Source organism: Corvus kubaryi, unplaced genomic scaffold (assembly GCF_017639235.1).
Source record: "Corvus kubaryi isolate FWS band 111438036 unplaced genomic scaffold, C.kubaryi_AGA036_p1.0 130, whole genome shotgun sequence".
Lineage (NCBI taxonomy): Eukaryota > Metazoa > Chordata > Aves > Passeriformes > Corvidae > Corvus > Corvus kubaryi.
The window spans coordinates 2,303,439-2,321,016 of record NW_024580665.1 but is presented as its reverse complement, the minus strand read 5'-3'; the positions used below and the strand labels follow the sequence as shown (position 1 = coordinate 2,321,016).

General features: G+C 40.7%; 1 protein-coding gene across 8 annotated transcripts in view; it reads right to left on the bottom strand.

Annotated features, from left to right (window-relative positions):
- GRIA3 (glutamate ionotropic receptor AMPA type subunit 3) overlaps positions 1 to 17,578 on the bottom strand; it is a 148,724-nt gene that overhangs the window by 48,965 nt on the left and 82,181 nt on the right. For 6 of the 8 annotated variants that reach the window (XR_006016151.1, XM_042028464.1, XM_042028456.1 and 3 more), the window contains exons 5-10: positions 16,594 to 16,647; positions 14,999 to 15,160; positions 11,181 to 11,348; positions 7,890 to 7,994; positions 6,477 to 6,584; positions 5,121 to 5,327 (exon numbers count right to left, since the gene is read on the bottom strand). Coding sequence is in view for 7 of the 8 variants with exons in the window: in XM_042028464.1 (XP_041884398.1) it covers positions 5,121 to 5,327; positions 6,477 to 6,584; positions 7,890 to 7,994; positions 11,181 to 11,348; positions 14,999 to 15,160; positions 16,594 to 16,647 (804 nt within the window). In the remaining variant the exon portion in view is untranslated. Of the gene's footprint in view, positions 1 to 5,120; positions 6,144 to 6,476; positions 6,585 to 7,889; positions 7,995 to 11,180; positions 11,349 to 14,998; positions 15,161 to 16,593; positions 16,648 to 17,578 lie in introns of those variants that run through there. The other 2 variants (XM_042028482.1, XM_042028435.1) reach the window with 2 other exon arrangements.

Below are 17,578 nucleotides of genomic sequence, written 5' to 3'. Positions count from 1 at the left end.
CACATAGCTGCCTTTGGGGACCTGTAGCCAGGCTTCCCCCCTGCAGAAACCAAGAGTGAGAAGCAAAGGACAAGCTTCACCCACTCATGGCACATTCAGGCTCTGCTACAGACTAAGAGCATGTGGGATGTTTCAAGGAAAAGTAGGACTCAAATTAGTCTGCCTCTGCTATGATTCAAAGGCTGTATGTGCCATCTGTAGTATTTCTACATGCTGCTGGGAGAGCCAGAGAGGCCAGCAAACACGAGTCTGGTTAGTCTGTTGAAGGCAGGGAGATGTGCTGGTGGTCCCACTCTGACAGACTGCGGAGGCTGCTGCGTTCTGGGGACTGCCTGTCCTTTACATCCCTGCTTCATTCCTTTGTGCTATTTTACATTTTGAGAGATTTTTATAAAGGCTTGTTTTAACCTGAGCAGAGTTTTAAAGGCTGTAAGGTCTGGCTGCTCTTTTCATTCCCAAAGCATTTGTAGTTACAATTAAGATCTGTGTTAAAACTACTGTCAATTAGCCTCAGCACTGTGAAAAGCATCAGGCCCGGGGAGGGATGGCTTCCCCTAGCTGAACAGGGAAGGAAGAACAGCAGCCTGCTTTAAAAGGGGAAGAAGAAATAAAAGCCTACAGAAAGAGGCTGACCCTACAGAAGAGAAAAGATGACTATCTAGTGCTCAGCAGGTGGTGGGTACAAAGCCCCGAGCACAGGGGCCGAGGGAGGTGCTGCTGCTCCTCAGCCCCAGCCGAAGGCACGTCCTCAGCCCGTGGGTCACTGCAGGACAGCACTTGCCTTGCTGGATTGCTCTGCTGGTTAGATTTAAATAGTGATTCAGTCTCCTGGACTGAGAATGATTTAGCTACTTCCCTCTTCTGAAATGTCCAGGAAAAAAGCTTTACCTATTTTCTATTTTTATTTTGTTGAAAGTTTCCACTATGCTTTGGAAATTTCTCTTAGTTTAAAAAAATAGCGGCGCTTGAATGGGTAGTTTTTTTCTGGTAGGATGAAGAGTTTTATTTTGATGCCATCAGAATGAAAGAGCAAAATTAAGGGTTTTTTTTCAGCCTGAACTGACACTTTTTTATTTATGAAAAACCAAATAAATTTCCTTTTATGCCGAATTTCATTATTATTATTAATTAGTATTACAATTATCATTACTACTACTATTACTACTATCACTAACATTTAAAAATTGCTAACAAACCACAAAGCCCTGTTAGTTCCTCTCTAACAAGACTGCTGGGTTCTCCTGCCTGAAGCAAAGGAGTTTGGGAATATCTGCTCAGGCAGAATTCCCTGCCACCGGGGCTGCCATCCCCCTGCCACCAGGTGCACTGGTACAGCCCCTTGCAAAGCCACAAGGAAAGGCCCAAGAGGGACAGCTGAGATTGCCCTTGACTTCAGGGACCCTACAGTACAGCAGACTTTTATGCCCTCCAACCAGACCTGATGTGATATGAGACAGGGGAGGGACAATTTCTAACGGGAAGTATTTTAGTGTGTAAATGGCAATGAGTAACTCTTGGGACCGCTCCAGTTGGCCTAGTTAATGCCAACCTCCGGCGAGTCTTACACTGGAGTCAGGGCTGTGCCACCCTCCAGACCTGCAGCACGGTGACACACCACCCCTGCTGCTTTGGGTACAGCTCAGTGCAGACTGAGCCCCCTCCCATCCCACCCATCCCTCCCCTCTAATGCAGTGGTCTGGAGGCTGCCTTTACTCCCCTGACTCTGGGTTTCGTTCCATAGGAAGCGAGAGCAATAGTAACAATGAATTGGCACAACCCAAACATTAAATACAGTTAATTGGGGTTTTAACATTAAAATGACAAGCCATTCACTTCCCGTGACTGTTCTAAGAGCAATTTTTGAAAAGAGTTGCGTGCATGGGGCTATGCAAAAAAGGGCTCAGCATTCAAAAAGCCAGCTGAGATGCCCCAGCAGCACCAGGTGGTGGCAAGGAGGCTGCTGGGTCAGGAATATGCTGTATTTGACAAATGACTACTCACTGTTTATCACTTGAGACAAATGCAATCTAAAGGATTGTGTTTCTGCCACAGCTCAGCTCAGCTGCTGGGTAACTGGTACCAAAACCAATCAGGTCCCTTTTATCCTACCAAGTCTATCTTCCATAGATGCTAACAAAGGTACTTAAAATCTAATCTGCCTCTTGTCTTCCCAAAATGGAATCCAGAGGAGCCAAATTTGACAGTCATTTTGCTGACAAGACTCACAGGGGCATTACGGTTACATACAGTTTTAGTTTCCTAATAGAGTTTTAAGCCCATGAGAGATAAAGGAAAGTCAGCACGTAAATGAGGCGCTTGCTCCAAATAATTAGCACTTCTAGAGTACTTCTCATCTTCAAAGGGCTCAGTGCACATCCTTGTGTGTGTGGTACACAGCCCCCTCTCAACAGATGGAGAAAGAGGCCAAGGGTATTTCAGAGTGTTGGCAAATAGAGCTGGGAAAAGGTCTGGAGGGCTGGTGAGGTTTGTACTTGGAGTTCAGGGGCTGTTTTCCCCGCTTACAGAAATCCAGGTGGATTTCCATGCATCTTGCTAGCTCAGTTCAGCTGGGCAGTTTGGGGAGCTGGCTCAGCAGCACAGGGCTGGAAGCATTAACCTGGGTCTGCATTCAAACCTCACAGGACACATCTGACCTTTGAATAATTGAGCATTGCAGTGGAGAGGCTTCAGTAATGGAGCTCACAGCATGAGTGCAGGAACTGTTGGGGGTCTGGGACGGAAACATTCCTCAATTTTTCATTAATGAGAAAACACAGATGAAAACTGTGCTCAGAATACGAAGGAACTGACCCTTTTGTAGGGGAAAATGAGAATGGTGGGGTGGTGTTGGGGTTGTTTTAAGGAACGGTCTGTGGTGCCTGCGGGGCTGGTTTTGCTGGTGTGGAAAGGTCAGAAGTATGGTTAGGGCTAAATTTGATGCTAAGGAGGCAGAGCTCTCTGAGTTAGGCTGGTCCCAAGAGGTTGTGGAAAAGGCAGCTGCAGCCAATCTGCTTATAACACACTGGTTTGGGTCGGAAAGGACCTTTGAAGATCATCTAGTTCAACCTCCCTGCAATAAGCAGGGACATCTTCCACTAGATCAGGGTGCTTAGAGCCCTGTCCAGCCTGACTTTCAGTGTTTACAGGGATGGGGCATCCACTGCCTCTCTGGGCAACCTGAGCCAGGTCCTCAGCACCCTCACAATGAAGGTGATAATAATCCTAATATCTAATCTGATCCTAATATCTGATCTGAATCTACCTTCTTTCAGTTTAAAGCCATTCCCCCTTGTCTTATCACTACATGACCCTCTAAAACATCCCTCTCCATCTATCTTGTAGCCCCTTTAGGTACTGGAAGGTGCTCTAAGGTCTCTTTGGAGCCTTCATTTCACCAGGCTGAGGAGTCTCAACTTTCTCAGCCTTTCCTCATAGGACAGGTGCTCCAGCCCTCAGAGCATTTTTGTGGCCCTTTACCCCGGTAGATCTTGTATGGCACAGCAGCTGCACAGACTAATCTTACTTGGCTCAAGACACAAAAGCCATAGCCCACGTCACACCTTACCTCCCCTAGTGTAGACAGTCCCTGTGCTCTGACTGTTACCAGCAATTTCAGCTTCTCTTTTGCCATGCTTTTTCCACATGGTACGGTTATCTTTTAAGTGAACGAACAGTTTCATTGCTTGTCACTTGCAAGTACATCAAAAGGACCCAGTTACAGCTGATAACTCTTGATATTTCTTGAACCACACACAGAGCAACTGAGGGTGTAGGTTTCCAGTGCAATGTAATTTGCTTGGAACTAAACTAAACCTTTGCTTCAGAAGTTCTCAGTGGACTTGTGTTCTCTAAGAGAGTGAACATCAGTTTCCCAAATCACACAGCTGAGGCATGGGGAGTTCAGAAGATTTGCATAATGTCAAACCTCAAAGCAACAGGGAAACAAAGAAGTAATCCAAGGGTCCAGAACCCTGCTTACTTTCTCTAATCAGTAGATATCCCTCCCTGCCATAATACAATACAACAAAAACATTGTTATTTCTATAAAACATTTTCAAGTCAAACAGGCTACCATTTACATAATAAGGCATCAGGACTCACTGCTCCAGAGCAAGAAAACTTGTGCAAATCTAGCAATTACTTAAAAAAGGGTGATTCACTTGAAAAGAATTATCTCACCAAACATTTTGCAAGAATGATGATGCATTATCCCAAGGAAATTTTGAGGTGACTTTTAGAAATTACACTGAGCCACAGAACAAAAGGAGGCAATTGAAATATGTGCTTCTGCTCAGATATTTTTAATAAAGGAAAGCTTGTTAAAAATAAACTGCAAAAAAGATTTGGGCAGATTCATAAATCATCTCATTAGCATTTGAAGAAAAAAAGATGAAATATCAGCTTGGGAAGTCTTTTCTGCAAAGCCAATTTTCTCCCCCTTCCATCTGGTTTATCTGTATTCCAAAATTCTCATTTTCAAAGAAGTTTCTAAAATGGCAGTTCCGGACTGTTTTTGTTCTTACTAAACAAAGTGATGTGCACCCAATATAGAAATACAAAGAGGAATGCAGTGAATTAGCCTTTTTTTTTTGTCTGACAGTTAATTTTTGAAGCCAAACCCAGGGTTTAAAGAAAAAAACCACGTGGTTGATTTCATATCTGTGTTGCTTCTTACCCTGAAAAGCAACCATGGGGTTAACTGGGTCTGGTCAAACACAAATCAAGATCAGTGACCCAGCGAGGGCCAGCATCCCAGATCAGACCTTTAATGAGAAGGACACCCCCCCAGCACTCAAGAGACTGATACAGAAAAAGGAGATCTGGCAAATGAAGATGCATATGAAGAGCAAACTGGAAATTCTGCTTTAAACAAGAATTTGAAATTTGCTCAATGCTACTTCTCAACATTTCGTGGACTCTGATTTGGAGAACAGCAGTAAAAAAGTCACACTTTCCTTCAATGAAATAATTAGAAAAGTAGACTATAAAAATGGCAATACAAAGAAATATCTAGAATTTTAAAGGTAGAAGTCAAACAGATCATCTTTATTTTGCAGTTTATTAACTTCGAGCATAATTTTTTATAAAGAACATTAAAATGAAGGTTAAGAGAAACTTACCCCATAGACCAGTTCACCCACCATGCCATTCCATATCTTAGTCTCAGGGTCCCTAGCTCCATATTTCCCATCTCCAACAATTGACAGTTTGTATTTTATTCCAACATGTTTTGCTATTTCAGAAGCTAAGTCTACACAATATCCTTCATATCTCTCATTCCCTTCTAGTTGTTCATGGTTTTTCTTATACATTACATATGGTGATTCCTTTGAAACAAAAGTAAAGATCAAAAGTCTATGAATGTAAAATACAGCTGTAAACCACACAAAATGAGAGCTGTTATTATCCTTTATATAACTGGCAAATATTTACAATATTTCCTGCTTTGGTACAGAATTTAGACAGACTTCTGCAGTATAAAAATCCTTGGCTGATCCTACAGCCACACATACTAATTGACTGTATTCCTAGTAAGGAGCCATTGAAGACAACAGGACTTCTTAACAAAGTTACACTTCTGTTTGCAGAATTAGGCCTGATTTGACAGTCAAGTAGCATCATCGTAGTAATAATTCAAGTTTTAGTGTTTAAAGACTGACATATCCAACACCTGTACTATCAACACAATTTCCTAAGGCCCCAGTGGCTAAGAATGGGGCTCTTATGGATATATTTTCAAAGTAGCCTAAGGGAAGCTAGGTTAAAATCCTCAGCAGCACTTTTTGTCAGTGAATTCCCTTAGCCTTCTTGGAAAATTCTAGTTGAAATTCTGATTATATCTCATTAAATCGATAGGAGTATAAAATACAATGCTTCAGGAAACAGCATAAAATTGACTCATGCTTAGTAGAATTAGTAAAAAGCACAAAAGTCACAAGGAATGCTGTACAGAGCAGGTCTGTAGAGGCGTTGGGACTGACACAGGTGCTGCTGCTCGTGACACACAGGAAGAGCTTTGCTCCTTTGGAATTGCACAGGTAAAGGCTGCTTTTCACCCAGTGCTAGAGCAGTTCCAGTTCTCTACAGGCTTCATTGTGCCACCCTTACTCAGTCCACAGGGGTTGAGTTTACAGGAGCTGTACCTGAGTGAGGGGTGCAAGATTTGACTCTACAGCAGGAAGGCCAATCTCTGTGGTCATTTACATGCATGCATAATAACTTCACTTACATGAGGCACTTAACTGAGTTCAAGTGTCTGGGAAGCAGCAAAGCACAATGGTGAGCTCAGTGAGCTCCTCCTGTGAGCAGACCTACTGATACATATATAGGTTAACATCTCTGGAAGATACTGAACTTTCCAGTCACTTGAAGTCACACAGTATTCAACATCTACCTCCTGACAAGGTGTCTAACACACCTCAGGAGTCATGTGCCTTGTTTCCTAAACACAAACACACTAAGAACTTAAAACTTACCAAGATCGTAGTGACTACTATAGTTCTGTTCTCCACAGATGAAGTGTCATTAGAGGGCAGCTGATCTAATGCTGGCACATATCTTTCATATTCATTCCAATAACCAGCCTATAAAAATGGAGATTGTTACCTCATTACATACCTTTACAAGGACTGGTACCTGAACTTGTGAGGGCAACTGTCAAAACCCATGGCTTTTTACACATTTCTCATTCACTGTTTTTGTCATTAAGGAACTACACTAGCTTACGTCCATTTCCTTAAAGAAACAATGTTCTCAAGTCCAAGAGCAAATCAGCATGAGCCAAATCTAAGTGAAAATACATATTAAATTCTCCCTATCTCAACTGACATCATTATAGTGCCTGTGGAATAAATTCCCACGTATCCACAGCATAAGAATATACTACAGACAAGAAAATAAACTGCACAGAATTCGGAGTAAAATTCTCTGATTTTGTCATTTTTATCCAGTACATCCCCTGCAAGCCTGAGTTGGCTCTAGAGCAGATGCACAGACATCGTTAGCAATGCAGGCACAGCTGCATTATCTCCAGTGTGGGACACAAAACCCTCTGTGAGCATGAGGTGACTTTATCAGCTGGCTGGTGCTGATCTTTGGCTGCATCACTAAGCTATCACAATAGCTTTTGTATTTCTGCACAACACAGAAGTAACACTGTTCTTTGCATTGTACACCTCCCTGAGTGGCTGGGCCATGTTCAGGGGTATTTAGTTATCAAATGTGCAGAAATGTTTAAGGAGTCTCAGTGGTGACCAAGCAGGTTAACTACCTATCTCCAGGTGAAATCAGGGGATTTAAGAGACTCAGACACACACATTCTTCTCTCAGTATTTTTGTGAACCTGTCTACCTAATTATTTTTGAAAATCTGCCTTAAACTTCTTTTATAACACTGATCTAGGCAACTATCCCACTTAGGATCGATACTTTATTTAGGAGACAAGAGAATAAGTATGAAATTCTAATAAAACCAAACTTATTTTCTGTTAATTTCAGAAGGTTTCACTGGTTCCAGCTTCACTATGGCTCCAAAGCCCAATATGGGGAGGGAAGGAAAGATGGAGAGGAATTTCGAAGATGGGACTAAGCACAGGACCATGACAGCAGGTACTATGCTTGGAGTGAAAAAGCTCCAGAAGGGTTTTAAGAGAAAAAGTTGTGTTTGAAGTTGATGTAGAAACCAGTGAAGATGTTAAGCAGGGTGAATGGTTTAGTCCAGGAACTGAAGAGAACAAGGTTCCTGGGACAGGGAAGACAGCATGAAGGAAGGCTTCTCAGGACCTTCTGCAGTGTTATTACACTGCATCTCTGATATTTTTGAATTTCATTAGTTTGTGGGAATAAATATTTGTGAAGGTGTGAAATCTGGATCCATGTCTTGAAACTCACCTTCCGTGATCCAGAAGCTCTCATTTCATACACATCAATTGTGTAATTTGTTCTGCGCCCATAGGTGTCGAACTGGATATTCCCTGTCATTCCTTGAACTTGCACCTTGAGGGAATAAACAGAAAAATATTTTAATAGAATATTCACTTTATTTTTAATCTATGTAAGACACTTGTACTGCTTTTGACACAGCCAGTTGTATCATTCAAAACAACCCCAGTCCCCACTCTCTGAGTTCCAGCTGTACATATTTGTCAGCACTCAGCTGGTGACTCACTGCCAAAGTGAGCTGCATTTAAGTGAAATTAGCCCTGCAGGTATGTTAAATGTAAGAAAGACTGATTCTGCCATGCTTGGTCACACTGGGTTCACTGGTACAGAACGGAGCATCAGAAAGGCACAAGCAACAATTAGTGCAGTTAAACCCCTCACAATATGGCACAGAGTGATCCGCAGTACAGACCAGAATGACATATCATTGCTCATTCTGGGCAGTGCTTTATTTTAAGATCAGTTCCAGTGTAGGAGAAAGGAATGAATGCCTTCTCTGAATGAGCACAGACAATTGTCTCTACTGCTTATGGAGTTTTGGTCTGTCAGGATGGATGGGTGTACAGACGGTAAGCTGTTATCATTACCTACTCACATGAATCATCTGAAGGGGAAGTATAAAGTACTTTGTTTTTAAAAAAACCCCTTTCTTATTTCCCTGTATGAAAGGATGAGGTATTTTTGTTTATCACTTATCAACACTGACAAGCTGTCATCTCAGGCAGAAAAAGTAAGAGTCTCAAACTTCAGTAGGGGCAAATTAGCTTTAATATTTAGCAAAAACTGTAGAAGTTACAGGAAGAGGTGATGCTGGGACTTGTCAAAGGCAAACTGTTAAGGGCTGGTGACTGATCTGCTCTTCACTGTTTAGAGGTGATGTATGAGGCTACATAAAACGACCAAAATTCCATGGACTCCAAATTATCTAGTGAGCCAAATTCACGCTGACATATAGGGAGTTTCTTTTTATCAGTAAGTGGATTTGAATCTTTCTTAAAATAGTTTATATCACTACAGGGGACTGGAAAAAAATTTGAGTTATTTCCTCCAGAAAGCTAGAGAGATGAATTGCACTTTGAAAACCAAATTTGACCCCAAGAGGTCTTATCAACTGTGGACTGAGCAAATATATTTGTAGGGTAGTTGACACATAAGCTGCATCCAGATGTGAGTAGCTGTGCCCGCCTTTGGCATTTACTGGAAGCTGTCTGGCTACCTTAGCACAGCAGTGACTGGGTGTCTCACAGAGCTTGTTACACTGGCTTCATCCTGACACCCATTGAGACATGAGCTTTGTGCACTGGACACCTTTTGGCTTCAAACTTAATTTTTTTCTATCAGTGGTGGGAAAACTCAGCACTTTGCAAAACCTGGCTGCACTGAGGCAGGAGGGCTCGCCAGGACTCAAACACTTTTGGTGACAGCATGTGGAGGCAATCACAGAGTGACTATTTTTAAGCGTCCAGATCTATTCAGGTAAGCTTTCTGCCACTCACCTGATGTATTAGAGCCAGCTTCAGAAACAAAGATATGCACAGTTTTCAAGGCTTTTGGGAAGAAGTTTCAAGTAATGCCTAATCATCTTTTGCCAGCAAGATGACTATAGTGAGGCACTGGACCTTCTGCTGGCCAAGGATAGATATTTCAAGGGTATCTTGGAAAAAACATTCTTATCTGAGTTGATGCTACAGAGTGGAGAGGAAAAATTATTAAATCATTGTTTTTATTCTTTTCCTTATCAAAGATTCAAGATTGTCTGAATACAAGGAGAGAAGGTGATAGATAGGATGGGTACTGGAAGGCCATGTGGGATGATCTTAGGTAGCTCTCGTTGGAGGTGTATGTAAATCTCATTTACATGACTCTGAATAGTTAAAACAATTCAAGGCAACCAGCTAAAAATCAAACTTCTGCATACTTTGCCAATCATGAGTTTGCCTTTTTATATCTTTTATAATATGTTTTTAAAAGAAATTCTCCTAAATAAGGGAGTGTCCAATTGCAGTGTTGGTTTTCTCTATTGACATGAATACCTCATATATCATATATATTGTGAAGATTGAATTCAGTTATTTCTCTTCAGAAGTGTGTAATGCTACATTAATGAATGTGCAGTTAGGGCATATGTTAGGAGGTGAAAAAATGGCATAAAAAAGAGCTCTGGCTCCTTTTATGTGAGACTAAACCATCTCAGTTTTAAGAGTGAAATAATCTGATTATAACCATCCACAACTCATTATAATATTCTGATACATTCCTTCCAATTTGGTAGCTGAGAAAAATCAGTAATTAAGTGTATGAAGATTGACCTAGGATTTGTTTACACTTAACATGGGCTTAATTCTGATCTCACTCACTCCAATTCTATGTCTGCATTAATATAATCAATGCTAACAGGTTTTTTTGAGAGCTATTTGAGCCAGATTAAAAGCAATAGTCTTTTGTATCTACAAAAACATTATCAATTTTTTCCTGTTGTCACTTGCTTTAATACTAATAGCAGACTAAAAAGAGTTAAAATCCAAGAAAATCAGAGACATAAGTGAGCTAGGGTCCCATACCATAACTAATGTTAGGGATAAAAAATTGGCCATGCAGAAGGTAATCTGGCTGAGTGCAAAATTATGCCAGGAATCAGAACTGGTTGGAGGCTAAACTGTTCCTAGGTTCAGGTTGCTGCTGAGATCTATCAGTACTGCTATGACCAACGACAATTTCTCCACTGTTTTAAACCAATCTGAGTTGACTTTTTAACTGGGAAATTATCAAAACTGCAGACGTGTTTAAGTTCATAAACACATTTATCCCTGCAAAAATTACAATACATGTGTCGAAGACCCAATCTAGCTCTTTTAGTCAGATTTGCAGGCTCAGCCTGACTTTAGAAACCCCCAACACATGTTTGATTGCAAAATGGCTCATGCTCACTCTCCTGGGAAGCTGGGGTGTTACAGGCGATCTGGGGAATTGTAGGTGCTCTTGTGGGGACAATCAGACAGCTGCTGCATCAGTGCCAGAGGGACTGTGGTCAAACTTTTGAGAGCTAGGTATGTCATGCCTTGCCCTCCACTGAATATTTTATCCATCCTTTGAAGCTCATCATTAACTTTGTTTTTACTTTTTTTCCCCTGAGGAGCTGCAAGCTGTTTGTGTGAATACAGAAGCTCTGTGTACATGGAGCAGGACACAAGCACTACAGAATTGCTGCTGTCATTCTTTAGTTGTTATCTTTGCCCTTACCATTTTCAGTGCTCTTTCTATATCAATTCCTTGGCTCCATGGCACTGCAGGGTTAGCCAGGCAGTCTCCAGCACTGCCTCTCCTGGAGACATCCACACGCTGCCTTCGGAGGTACCGGAAAGCCTCTGCTATGACCAGGACTGCATCATGGGTCAGTGCAGATGTGTACTGCAATTGATACAAAGAAAATATGGTGGCAAACTGCAATTTTAGAATTGCCCCAGGTGTATCAGGTCAAGTCCTCTTTTTTGTTAGAACAGAAGAATCACGCTTGCAGACCACTTTGCTTGCTCTCTGTCTTTCAGCTGGTGCTTTATAATAATTTCACCCAAATTAACAAATTAAAATTAACAATTAGCCAATTAAAATTAAGTTAACAATTAACAAATTAAAAATATTTTCATTCTGTATAGCAGATAGCGGCAAAATAACAATACCAGTTCATAGTTGCATAAAATTTCAATTTAATTGGAAACTTGCTCATCTAGATGAGCTTACTACAAAAGTCTGCAATTCCATGCTGGACCATAGTGATACCAAAGAAAAGCTCATATCTGAGTTTTTGCTTTAGGGTTTTTTTGTTTGGTTGGTCGGTTTGTTTTTTTGTTTGTTTGTTTGTTTGTTTTTAACAAGATTGCCAAGACAGCTTTGAATTGAAGTTAACATAAATCATTTCTGTTTGGATCAAAATTCTGGTTAGGTAGCATCTGTGGCAAGGAATAGATAAGATTACTTTTCTTAGAAAACAGCTATACAAGCAAGTAATCACAAAATACACTTCAGGCATTACATATCCTTGGTAATTCCCCGTCTGCCTTCCCTTACTCCATGATAAATCTGCAGAGGGTGGTAAACTCTGTGTAGCAGCAGCTCTTGAACAAAACCCCCAGACAACTTAACTTACATGTTCCTGTTGCTGTCAACTTCATTCACTGCTTGTTGCATGTTATCTGGTGACACCCCCTCAATGCTATAAATTTAGTATCACCTAGGAAATGTAATCGAAGGGGTTTTTTTTCCATACTTTTTCCACATTTATCTGTTTGTCTGAAAGTTCTTCCCTCCTATAGTGGCCTGGGCTTTGTATATGACATCCCTGGGTTCCACTGGCATTACAGCACACCTGTAATTTCAGAGTCTGTGCAGAGGAGACCCTCTCAGCAATTGGACCTACTGGAAGCAAGCTCCCTGTGTAGGAGCAGATTTCAAAGTCCTTGTAAGTGATCCTCAAAATCTCCCCATCATTTGTAAGAGAACAAAGGAAGAAATGAAGAATGGAAGGTGCACCTGCTCTTCTTTTGGCTGTCTGTGCTACTGTAGAGATCCTGCCTCCTGAGGAACCTCATGCTGGAGTTCAGACCACAAGACCTGCTGCCTATGTGCAAGTTAGAAAGGCAGAAATCCAAGTTTCAACTGCTTGTTCAGCTACTCTCTTTGTGGATAAAATTTATTATATTCAGAAATTAATTTTATCCTGTAAGGCAGGATAGCTCAATTGGAGATTCTGCATTTCTTAAAATTGAGTATTATCTTACTGCAAGTTCTTCAGATTGATATCAAGCCATAGGAACTCTGCACAGAACAAGGTGTGTCTGCATGTGCAGATCAAGAGAATTGTGTCTGATAAAAAAGAGTGCAAAGGCTGGGCTGTGGAGAAGGTTATAGAGCAGACATTTCACTGAGCTTTAAATGACAGCAGTTTATAAACTTACTGGGAGCGGGTGGTGGTTCCTGCTCTGACTGTACAGCACAGACACTCTTCTGATCCTGCCCACCTTTACCTCTCCCTGTGATGCTTTGCAATAATCACTCTCTCCTCTTTTAGAAAGTTAACAAAGGTTATACATCACAATCCACACAACAGTACAGAACTAGAAAGTAGTCTGAAGGTATTTGTTCCTGTATTAAAAAAAAGTCTTGTAATAGCTGTCCAATCTAGCACTACATAAAACTTACACATTGATAATTTTTTCAGCAGACTGCATCAATTGTCAGTAACCTTAATGCAGTCCCTTCCAAGTCATGCCAAGAGAGCTATCTAATTTTCTACTTTATTTGAATTCTACTTATAAATGCATGAGCATGCAAAGAGAAAAAAGAGAGAAAGAAGGGAAAGGCTGATAAAATACAGAATAAATTAAACATCAGGGCTTTAATCTCTAGGCAATTTTATTTCCTAATCAAAAATATTGTACATCAATTTTTAAGTATGCTTTTTGTCTGATTGACAAATACTGTGCATATTTCTATAATGAGCCATGCATTTGTGGAAAGGTAATGTAATTTTTGTGTTTTTACCATATACTTAAGATTCTTTTTCAAGGAGGGAGAATAATTTTTTCCTCAAGGTAAATTGCTTTCAAGTGGAATAAAATCATCTCAGGTTAACTTTATGTATTTCAGAGCTTTTAAGATTAGTATGATACTTATCTTCACTTCTCCATCACTGCTAGGAAGCTTTAGAAAGCAGGACTAAGTCCTAATCCACAGGCAACAATACACTAATCCAGTTTTTGTGGGCCTCTGTTTGCCTTTCTCTGCTTCCTCTGAAATACCAGCAAGGCTGTGGGATGGCATGGGATTAAGATAATTTCCTCCCTCACAGAAATGACATGATCCCAGGGATGGAAAAGTATCTCTCCAAATGGCACCAGTCATTCATGAATGGCACTGCCAGAAAGAGCAGAACCTCGTACGTGATTCTGATTCTGTCTGTAGCTCAACCCAGTGCTACTGCCTAACCTGGTGTTCCCCATGCATGGAACTGGACTTGATTTTTCCTTCCTATCTAGTATTTTAATGCTCTCCTAAATTTTGTCTTATTCATACCAAGATATTTCTCCAGTTTATCAAAGTAATTTTGAATTCCAAATCTGTTCCATCAGTTTGAATGTGTCCTTCTCAAATCAAACAGGAAAGGCATGAACAATCTCGCCAGGGCAGTGGTTCTTAGGTTTGGTTTCCCTGAGACAGTCTGCATACTACCAGACCCAGGTTTCATTCATCTATGGATAGTGGTGAAAAAGAACAGATCACACCAAAAGAAGAAGAGAGAGAAGGAACATAATAGGAATATTATTAATATGCAATGGTCCTAGAAGAATTTATGACTTCTGTGCCTGGACAGAGTTTCCCTGATGCACTCCTTGACTGGACAGTGAATAGCATGCCCCTCTATGATAAGAGATGCTGAGGCAGAAAAAAATCTGGGTGAGATAGTAACAGGTTGCAAGTCTCCTAATAACAGCTGCATTTACTTAATCCAATCTGTGACAGTTTTGGTGAACCTGGGACTTTAATTCAAAAAATTTTGAAAAATTTTACTGCTTGCAGTTATAATAGTCAGACTGTTTAAGTAAAGGACAGTCGTGCAAAAGAGAAGGTTAGATCATGAGGGCAACTGCCAGCAGTAACTAGGAGGTGACAGTGGCTTCTTAGTGAATCCAGAGCTACTTCATTTTGCATGTGAAATTCTCTATTACCATTAAAATGGACTAGTAATCCACATTTTGCATCTAAAACCTAACCTAACTAGCCCCCATATCCAGCCCAAGACTAACTCAAGAGGTTCAAGTTAGAAGTTTTTATATCCACTGCACAGTGACAGGATTTGCAAGACTAAGCCTTTGCTTCTGAGCAACTCCCACCACAGTGGGCATTTTTGTCTAACAGCCTCTGCCTCTTTCTTCTGGAAGGGCAGGGAATGTTGCAACATATCAGGGATCTGTATCATACTCATGCACATATCTGAGGTTAAAAACTCCCATAGAATTGTTAAAAGCATATCATGCCCATCACTGACAGGTTAAAATAAATACCTTTAATGGTGAGTTTTTGGCTTCAGGGAATTCCCTTTCGTCAAGCCTCATCCAGCGCTGCAGAAATTGTTGAACCATTGGGTTTTCATTATTAACAATCTGGAATCCAGTAATGTTGGCACCTCCATGCATTACTTTTTCCAGAACAATGTCTGTGAAACCCTGGGAGGACACATGTAGAAAAAAAGAACCATTGTCATCCAAAGCCCCTTTCCCCTGGCTCAGTTTTACCTGCTACAAACGCAGCACAAAAGACATTAATGTCTCTCTTGTTAGCTGAAAACATTCTACCAAGGAGACAGCTACTATCACAATTAGGATAGTGGTATAGAATAGAATTTAAAACATCTTCTTGTTTTTTGAAATAGAAAACTTCCCTTTTGGGTTGTGGCAATGTATTAGGTAATACTTGCTGATCAGAAAGAAAACAGCAGGGAAACTTGAAGTACCATTTCCTCTTTTGTCCCAATCATGGTGAAAACTGGTCAAGAGCCTCAAACTCCATTTGTACAGCAAAGTGAACACAAAGGTTCAGTGCTGGGAAAGAAAACCACTCAATCTCTTGTCAGGCAGTTCTCCATCACGGTATCACTCAGCATGTCACATGCAAGCAGAACGGGCTAATTCTCTCCCACTCTGTTGTTATTTATACCTGAGGCAGTAAATTGGAGTCTCTTTGATTAGTATGACTTGATTGCAGTCATATTTATCTGAATGTCAATGGTTACACATACCAAAAGGCAACCCAGAATAAGAACCTCTGTATTTCTATGCACGAGCTAATCAGTGAGATCATGACTGCTTCTTATAATGCAAAATGACGCATCTTAAAGTCATACAGTACTTATACTAAAGAAGGATATTTTAAAATTTGTCTTTTCTTCTTTAATCACACTAAAACATGGATACAGAGAATCTTTGAGTAATAAGGATTGCTAACTAATAAAAACTCAAATTTTTCCACTTGCAGTAGACACAGAACCTAACAATGAGTCTTCCTGCAGGATTACAATACAAGACTTTTTATAAGGAACTTAAGTAGATGGTGTTGCAAAAGCATCACAAGCATCCCTGAATGTCAGTCCTACTCTCCAGAAGAAGCTCTGATACAGATAGAAATGTACTGCCTCTTCCTGGTAGGTCAGCACATACACAGGCACAACCCTACACTCTGAAATACAAAAGAAAAGCTAAACAGCCTTGGTGGTTTACTTGATGGAACTGTTCCAATCTGAAGCTTTTTACCACTTACATACAAATGTGCTACCATTATTTTTCCTGGAGTGCTTAAATTCAAAATACGTCATGTAGAAAATTACAGTCACAAGTATCTAATTTATGAGTGTAGAAATTAGTGGAAAACATATAATTAAATTGTTACTTTAAAAGTAGTAGAGGACATGATATTTTTTGACAAAAGAAAGACCATAAATAAGTAGAGATGACATAACAGTTCTAGTATTTACTCAGGTAATTTCTCAAAATCCAAGAACTCATCCATGCATTTCCTCTTCCTGATTAAAGTTTCCACAACCTGAACAGAATATTTTACCCTCTAAAATGTAGCTATATTTTGCATGAAAAACAGTTCTTACCAGGTTAGCTAACATGTAGTGATAGCCTCTAGAATGTTTGCCAAGGATTACAACCTGGGGGGAGAAAAACATTACATATTATTCAGTTGCAAGAAGATGACTCTTAACTAGTGCAGAAGAGACAGAGAACGAGCATTTTGGTAATCTTCCATGTTCAATCCATGGGCAGCACTAGTATTCCAGATCTGTGGCATTACAGACAAGATGCAGTCATTTGTGTTTTTCAAACACATGGGCAGAGTACAACAAAGAGTTGTACTCACAAAGCTAAGAAGATTCCGCTTGCAGAGATGACCTTACCTGGCAAATTCACTCTTGTGGTCACAGTGTCCTCCCTGCTGACCAGCTTAATTTTAGTTATCAGTTCAAGTATTTCCACTTTGAAATGAGGTAATACTGTATCTACCCAAAGTAAACTCCTGTTTACTTTGTTCCTTGTTTGTGGAGTGTAGGAGAGGTGCAGGACACAGTCCAGCCACTCACTGTGTTTATTAACCTGTACCAGCACAGCAGGGCTGGGTAGGGTCCAAGTTGTACGGGGAGTTTCCTATAAGAACCCTGGCCAAGCCTTGTAATACATGAATGTGTAAAGTTAAATTCCCAAAGTTATAAGCAGTGACCTTCATTGCCTTTTGACAGCTTTCAAAAGGCCTGAAAACTTGTCATTTCCAGTACATCTAAATGGACACATCTGACCTTACATGTTTTATTAAAATTGCTACTAAATGTTATGTTGCACATTCCACTAAGCAACATCTCCTGCCCTCGCTGACCTCACTTGGGCATCTCTGTACAAACAGCCATTAAATGGAATCGCTAAGAGATGAAAGGGCAGCAGGATGAACTCAGCAGCTGGATTAGCTGAGGGTAGCTGGGAACAGTGGAGGCAGCACTGTCTGGCAAGCCTGAGCTCTGCCATCCTGTGTGCTCACCCCCACCCCAGGAATGCTGTGCTTTTGCATAAGGAAGGAAAACACTTCCCATG